At 45.3% G+C, this 7811-nt stretch overlaps 1 protein-coding gene across 1 annotated transcript; it reads left to right on the forward strand.

The window, feature by feature from the left end:
• Positions 1-1887: 1887 nt before the first annotated feature.
• Positions 1888-7603, forward strand: NEFL (neurofilament light chain). The gene is made up of 4 exons (XM_069573981.1): positions 1888-3107; positions 4150-4274; positions 4666-5015; positions 5656-7603. The coding sequence occupies exons 1-4, from the start codon at positions 2061-2063 to the stop codon at positions 5796-5798; spliced, it is 1665 nt and encodes a 554-aa protein (XP_069430082.1). The 5' UTR covers positions 1888-2060; the 3' UTR covers positions 5799-7603.
• The last annotated feature ends 208 nt before the right edge of the window (positions 7604-7811 follow it).

Consider the following 7811-nt stretch of genomic DNA (forward strand, 5'->3'; position numbering starts at 1 on the left):
GTTTAAATGGGGGCAGATTAAAAAAATCCATTCTGTCACTTGTCATTCATATATGGTTAATTGGGAGCAGATAAAAATACGGCTTACTTAAGTTTTACCAACACTCCCCTCTCTTTCCCCTGAGAAGTCTTTCCCACTGTTGAGTCACTGATCAATGAGAAGACCAAAGATGCATGGGCCCAAAAAGGAATCATAATAAGTGCCTAATCACATCCGCCAGGGTCAGGCAAAATGCAGGACAGCCTCCGCTTGAAGATCCCAGGATGACTGGGTGTGGATGGACCGCTTGATAGATTTAAATTACTAATATTAATGTTTCTAAAGTTGCATTACTTGAGACCTTAAAGATTGTCTAGAAATCTCATACAAGTTCTCTGCTGCAGTCTTGACCAGAAAAGGGAAAGGTTTTTTAAAGTTACAAAGAATGTCATCTTGTCCTGTCCAGGGGAGAGGTTGCAGTTGCTCCAGCAGCATCTGTGGTACCATCTCCAAGTACTTCCTCCCTCTCAGCATCACAGCGAAAGCGGTACCGGCTTCTGTTTGAAAACTTGCATGTTTCCCCTTCATTTGCTTCTTTAAAAAAATCAGTAGGTTGCACCGCAAATGCTACTCTTATACAAAGAAAACACAGATTAAATGCCTGCTTAGAAAAAGCTTAGGTATCCTACGTATATCTCTGCAATCTGTCCCTGAAATCGGAGGACTCCCTAACAAAACGTGTGTGAAAATGCTCTGTAACCGCAAGACTTTCTCAATGTGCATTACGGCGTGCACACTCTTTCAGGTACCTGGGTGTTCCCTAGAAGAAACCAATGGATTTCAGACTGTATCTATTGTGTATTTATCAGAGGGAGTCGGTGGCAGAACCACTCGGCTATTTTCCACCCTTCCTAGAACAAGGTGTCTCGGTCGGAGCTCTGCTCCCTGGAGACACGCTTCGCCCTCCCGGCGGCGGCAGTAGCTTCCCTCTGAAAATCAGCCACCTGCCTAGCTCCTTGAAATCATCAGGTTGCTTGCAACACAGGTCTAAAAAGAGGGAAAGGGGTTTACAATGTGACGGAGTTAGTGGTGTGGAGCAGGAATTTAGGGAGGAAGAAGAAACAGGCAACGTGTGACAGTCGAAGTTCCCTCGCTGCAGAGCTGGCCGCTGCCTTTGCAAGTCGGTTTTCTCCCATTACTTTCAAACAGCTTCTCAGCTCCCCTCCACTTATACGCTTCAACACGCTCAAAGTATTCGAGGCTTCATTCCCCAGAAAGAAATGAGAAAATCTAGGAACACCAAAAGGTTGCTATAAGCTGCGCAAAGGATTTAGAAACACTAAAATCAACAGCGGCAGTGCCGCAGTTTCACGCGTGTGTGTGTGCGCGCGCGCGTGTGTAGGAGGAGCGCATGGAATAATTTAAAAAAATAATCAGATAAAAGAGATAAAGAAAGTTCCAGAAAGAGCTACAGAGAAATAGAAACCCTTCCTCCATATATGCCGCATACATGCAAACTTAATCATTTGTATCTCCAATGCCCTGGAGGCACCATAAATACCAGGGGCATGCTGAATCCTGGTGGGGAAGGGGCGACTTAGAGGGATAGTGCGTCTCCATGGTACTGGGTGGGGTATGGAAAACTAAGGTGTCAGTTGGGAACGATAACCTGCTATTGGAGGCACGATCGAATCCGAGTAATACAAGGGTCAAGGATTAAGTAGGATGGGTTGGGGGTAGGGAAAGGAAATGAGTGAGGGGGTTCGGGGTCAGAGAGAAAACAGAGGGTCTCAGAGAAAAGTGCAAAGGACTACAGCCGCAGCATCCCCGCGGGCCGTGGCTCGCCCCCACCTTCCTTTTGCGCAGAATCCTTGCCTTGGCTGCAGCAGCGCGCTGCCCCCACTGGCCAGGCGCGCCGTGATCGATCGCAGCTGCGTCAGAGTCCTCTCTGAGTATAAATAGGGGTGGCAGGACCGAGCTGAGCCGCACACAGCCATCCATCCTCCCTTCTCCCTCTCTTCCCCGTTCTTCTCTCTAGGCCCCCATCTCCGCCGCCGGCCAGGGGGGCACCGACCGGCACCATGAGTTCCTTCAGCTACGAGCCGTACTACTCGACTTCCTACAAACGGCGCTATGTGGAGACGCCCCGGGTGCACATCTCCAGCGTGCGCAGCGGCTACAGCACCGCGCGCTCCGCTTACTCCAGCTACTCCGCGCCCGTCTCCTCCTCACTATCCGTGCGGCGCAGCTACTCCTCCAGCTCCGGTTCCTTGATGCCCAGCCTCGAGAGCCTCGACCTGAGCCAGGTCGCCGCCATCAGCAACGATCTCAAGTCGATCCGCACCCAGGAGAAGGCGCAGCTGCAGGACCTCAACGACCGTTTCGCCAGCTTCATCGAGCGCGTGCACGAGCTGGAGCAGCAGAACAAGGTCCTGGAAGCCGAGCTGCTGGTGCTGCGCCAGAAGCACTCCGAGCCCTCCCGCTTCCGGGCGCTCTACGAGCAGGAGATCCGCGATCTGCGTCTGGCAGCGGAAGACGCCACCAACGAGAAGCAGGCACTCCAGGGTGAGCGCGAGGGGCTGGAGGAGACTCTGCGCAACCTGCAGGCGCGCTACGAAGAGGAGGTGCTGAGCCGTGAGGACGCCGAGGGCCGGCTGATGGAAGCGCGCAAAGGGGCCGACGAGGCGGCTCTCGCCCGCGCCGAGCTCGAAAAGCGCATAGACAGCCTGATGGACGAAATCGCCTTTCTGAAGAAAGTGCACGAAGAGGAGATCGCCGAGCTGCAGGCACAGATCCAGTATGCACAGATCTCCGTGGAGATGGACGTGTCCTCCAAGCCCGACCTCTCCGCCGCGCTCAAGGACATCCGCGCCCAGTATGAGAAGCTGGCAGCCAAGAACATGCAGAATGCAGAAGAATGGTTCAAGAGCCGCTTCACCGTGCTGACCGAGAGCGCCGCCAAGAACACCGATGCTGTGCGCGCCGCCAAGGACGAGGTGTCCGAGAGCCGCCGCCTGCTTAAGGCCAAGACCCTGGAGATCGAGGCATGCCGGGGCATGAACGAAGCGCTGGAGAAGCAATTGCAGGAGCTAGAGGACAAACAGAATGCCGACATTAGCGCTATGCAGGTAAGGCGCCAGGCGAAACGCAGAGGGGGCGGGGAAGGGGCTGCAGAATCGAGTTAGGATGGGTGGGAGTGGGGGTGGTGGCGGAGAGATGAGGGCTCGCCTAGAAAAAGGAGATCAGACATAAGGCATTAGCAAGCAGATATTAAGGGGATGGAACTTGACTTCTTGGAGGCAGTGTGGGAGGGGATGGGGCACTTGGAAGGCGGGGCGGGGCCGCGACTGCGGTGTGCTAAGAGATGCTGTGTGCAGTTGAATCTCCGTTCCTCATTAAAGCTGCCCAGCCCTGCAGGATATTGAGTCCGGGTGGGAGGAGGGACTGAACCTGGACTTTGCCTCTGATCTGCCTCTCAGCTGTCCTGCATTCAGCGCAAGTTGCTTTGCTGCAGAGATCGGATCATCTGATTAATAAATATAGGGACGAGCTCTCATTAGTTCTGAAGGATAACTGTGACCAGTTATCCTTTCTGACTAGTTTTACCAACTACTCTCTTCCCTTAGCAGTGAGCCAGGAATACAGTCAAAATTGCAGTGGGTGATGATGGTCATAGTAAAACATTTCTTTTTCTTTTAAGGATCTCCATTTTCTCTGGAGAGAAGAAAAAATAAGATAGATACATAGAAAATATTTTAGAGAAAATAAATTTATCTACTTCATTCTCCTATAAATAAGTATACAATCTGGATAAAGTTGATAAAGCTAACTAGTGAGTGAGAGACAATTTTTAAAAATCCATTTAGTTCTTTTCGGGCATTTTATGATGATCATTAGGTGTATTAATTAATGAAAACAAATGTTTCTTCTATCAGTTTTTTTTCTATCTTTTTTTGTTTTTTGTCTCTTGCTTTTCGAAGCTGGATTTTTTTTTTTTAAGGCAAGCAAAGAAAGGTTTAAAAAGAAAAAAGACAGCTATTTTAGGGGAGATTTTATCTAGGGTGTGCACTTTGATTTTAATTAAACCTAGGCCTTTGCAGCTATGCTGTAGTAAAATGATAGCAGTGGAGATTTACACTTAGATTTTTTTGTTCGGTTGTCTTCCAACAGGACACAATCAACAAATTGGAAAATGAATTGAGAACCACAAAGAGCGAAATGGCAAGATACCTCAAGGAATACCAAGACCTCCTTAATGTCAAGATGGCTTTGGACATTGAGATTGCAGCTTACAGGTAAAAATGGAAGTGCCAAGGTAGCAGCTGGTCAACCTTAGGAAGAAAATCAGACCTCCTTTCTGTTGAATCAGAAACCTTCAAAGATAGTCCTTTGGAGTAATTGTGTTACTTTTTGGCCTTTTCCAAGAAGAATTTAATCTTGTGATAATGAGGCCTGTTCTTAGCTTCCCATTATATTTCAAGTGTAAGGAACAGGACTATATTTTAAGGTGCTTTTTTTGTTGTCGTTTTGGGTATTTCTCCTGGACTCAGTCACAGCAGCCCCAGTCATTAGGTTATGATAATTCCCAACCCTGCCTTTGCCTTTCAGCCTGGCATTGGGGAAGGTGATGAGTGGTGGGCTGAGCACACTTCCGGTGTTCATGTTTGTTAACCCCTGCCTCCCCAGGAAACTCTTGGAAGGTGAGGAAACCCGGCTCAGTTTCACCAGTGTGGGCAGCCTAACCACCGGCTACACCCAGAGCTCCCAGGTCTTTGGCCGATCTGCCTATGGAGGTTTGCAGACCAGCTCCTATTTGATGTCTGCCCGCTCCTTCCCGTCCTACTACACCAGCCACGTCCAGGAGGAGCAAATAGAGGTGGAGGAGACCATCGAGGCTGCTAAAGCTGAGGAAGCCAAGGATGAGCCCCCCTCTGAAGGAGAAGCAGAAGAAGAGGAGAAGGAAAAGGAAGAGGCTGAGGCTGAGGCTGAAGCTGAGGCTGAGGCTGAGGAAGAGGAGGGAGCCCAAGAAGAAGAAGGTAGGATTAAAACAAAACACAAAACCAAATAAAAAGCAAAACCACCCTGCAACTCCAGGGGCAGCGTGGGCATGGATTATGGTTAGGAGTTGGGTAAAATACATGAAACCTCACTTATGCCCAGGAAATGTTATTCAGATAAGAGTTGATAATCTTAAAAAGAAAATGCATCTTTCTATTTGCTCAACAGATCTTTAGTAAGCACCTCATTTCTCAAATTGGCTGTTCTCACAGAGATACACAATCTCTGATTAGCATGGTTCTTTTTTGAAAGTAACATATAAAAAGAAAAAAAAATCCTCCTGCTGCTTTTTATTCCTAATGAAACATTTTAAAATCTATTCATTTAACTCAGCTATTTGGTGTCCTAAAAGACAAAAACGAATTCTGAACACATAATAAAAGAAAACCCCGAGGTCCTGGAAAGAACAGAGCATCCAGTACCTAGAACCTAATCTCATTCTATTTAAATATCTGTTCAGTGGCGGATTGTGCCCAGCAGGTGTTGGTTGGTTGCATGGAGAAAGAGGTTTGGGGGAAGTATTCTGACACTTGTGTTTCCCCACAAAAGTAAAGCAGAAATGTTTTAATTGGACTCACCCTGCATTTGGAGTTTGTACATTTGCTTTTTATGTTAAAGCTGCCAAGGAAGATGCTGAGGAAGCAAAGGAGGAAGAAGAAGGAGGTGAAGGCGAAGAAGCAGAAGAAACCAAAGAAGCAGAGGAGGAAGAGAAAAAAGATGAAGGTGCTGGGGAGGAGCAAGCCACTAAGAAGAAAGATTGAACCCTTCCCTTCCCTTAATTTTTCCAAGAATAATTCTCCCGAAATCAGGTCAATCCTATCACCAACCAACCAGTTGAGTTGCAGATACTATATGAATTAAGAAGTCAATATATGTATAATTCTGAGATGACTTAGGTTGGACATTAAATGTTGTGCTATGACTTTTCTCCTTCCGCAGAGTATCTGTTTGCTTGCAGAGTGGCTTCCTGGCTTGCTGCCAGCCTGTGCATGGTCCACGCTTATGAGTTCAGGATCTATGGCAATGTGAATAATTCAGATGTTTACAATAAAAAAAACCACACCATGAATAAATGAATTCACTAATGTTAATGTTAAACTTCATGGGAAAAAATAGTCCTTTGACTCTTTGGTGGTTAGAAATTAAAGACCTCAAACTATGTGCAATAAATAGTAAATAAAGTTACACTGAATGAAGTTCCTTGCTGTGCTTATTGACTTAATTCAGATATCTTAAAGAGGGCACCAATAGCAGACACTTAGATGTAGACTATTGACTTCCAAATTTTTTCAAGTCGAAATTTTAACAATTACAATGTGTTTCCCCCCCTTAATTGGTAATTCTGAGGATATAATTAGGTCATAACCATTCATGAAATCTCTCCCCTCGAAAATTTTACTGATAATAAACTTGAATAAATGAGAATCCCTGGGGTTCTTTTTCTTTGGTAAATAGCAATATATTTTGCCCCATAAGTGTACTGTATAATGTTGGGAATGGCTTTCTTGGAGGCAGTCTGAAATCATGTTTACCTTTATGGTAAACAGGTAACTTGAACACTAATATATAATAGTAAAAGCATATGGGTAGAATGTGAATCCCACTCATCCATCACTGTAGCCACATTTAAAAAGTATAGCCTAACTATCATGAGCAGAAGTTGAAGCCCAAGCAAATGATGTAATCAGAAGGAATAAAATTTTCTCAATGCTTTTTATTTTAAGGGAGTTAAGAATATTGAAGCTTATTTGCCATTGCAAACATGTTGCCTGCAATCCTGAGCTCATGATTGAGTGTGTAGTTAGCTTAATTCTGTTGCCTCAAGTAGCCTTCAATACCACCTATTTCAAACTTTTTAAGAACTACAGATATAGATAATGAAATTGTGATCAGTCATTAAAGAGAGGATTCTATACTTGTGTGTTACATTGCCATAAGTCTGCATGTCTTTACTGAGAACTATTTGGATTTCAGTGATAGCTCCAACTGGTTGGACACTGCATCATATACACACCCCACCCATCCATCCTGTTCACTGTAAAGTTATGAAAGCTCTTGCACTTGCATTTGATGTGGAATGTCAATGAAATTGCTGATTATCCTTTGTTCTGCTTCTGTTCTTAGACAATTGCTTTGTCAGCTAAGTTTGTTCAATATTTGTTGTTTAGACACCTCTTAAAGGTCATGAATTTAATCTGGAAGCAAAGTGGTCTCCATTTAAAGTTTACAGATCCCATCACACCACATATTTTGAGTTAGATATATCTCACCAAAGCAAATAGGTAAAATATTTCTTTATCTGCCCTGATGCTATGGATTTGAATCGTGAGGAATCTCCATACATTGGCTTCTGTAAAGACTAGGAGTTGCCTCAGAAATCAAGCTTTTCACATTTATGTTCATTACACATGGGATGCTGCACATGGTCAATTTCAGACAGAAGCAAATTATATGTGAAAAAGTAACCTTAGCCAAATGGAAATGGTTGGTTTGAGAATTTCTTGAAGTAAGAACACTGTACCATACTCTATCCTGTGTGCCATAATAAAATACTGAAAAATCTAAACTGAGTGGATTTGGAGTCTTTAAAAAAAAATATTCCGCAAATGTGATACCTTGGCCAATCTCCCTCTCCCTTCTGCTCCTCTCAAACTCTTGTTCTGTATTCCCTCCCCTACTTAATGACGTCACTTTCTAGCCATCCAATTCTACAGACCAGAGACTGGGCATGACATCTTCCTCCCAATTCCTTTCTCCAATCTTTCTGTTCTAAT

The sequence above is a fragment of the Ovis canadensis genome, chromosome 2 (assembly GCF_042477335.2).
Source record: "Ovis canadensis isolate MfBH-ARS-UI-01 breed Bighorn chromosome 2, ARS-UI_OviCan_v2, whole genome shotgun sequence".
Lineage (NCBI taxonomy): Eukaryota > Metazoa > Chordata > Mammalia > Artiodactyla > Bovidae > Ovis > Ovis canadensis.

Excerpts from the sequence above, each read along its gene's own strand:
- NEFL (XM_069573981.1), top strand. The coding sequence starts at position 2,061 with ATGAGTTCCTTCAGCTACGAGCCGTACTACTCGACTTCCTACAAACGG. Across the intron at positions 4,275-4,665 it reads ATTGAGATTGCAGCTTACAG|GAAACTCTTGGAAGGTGAGG; the intron begins GTAAAAATGGAA and ends CTGCCTCCCCAG. Across the intron at positions 5,016-5,655 it reads GGGAGCCCAAGAAGAAGAAG|CTGCCAAGGAAGATGCTGAG; the intron begins GTAGGATTAAAA and ends TTTATGTTAAAG.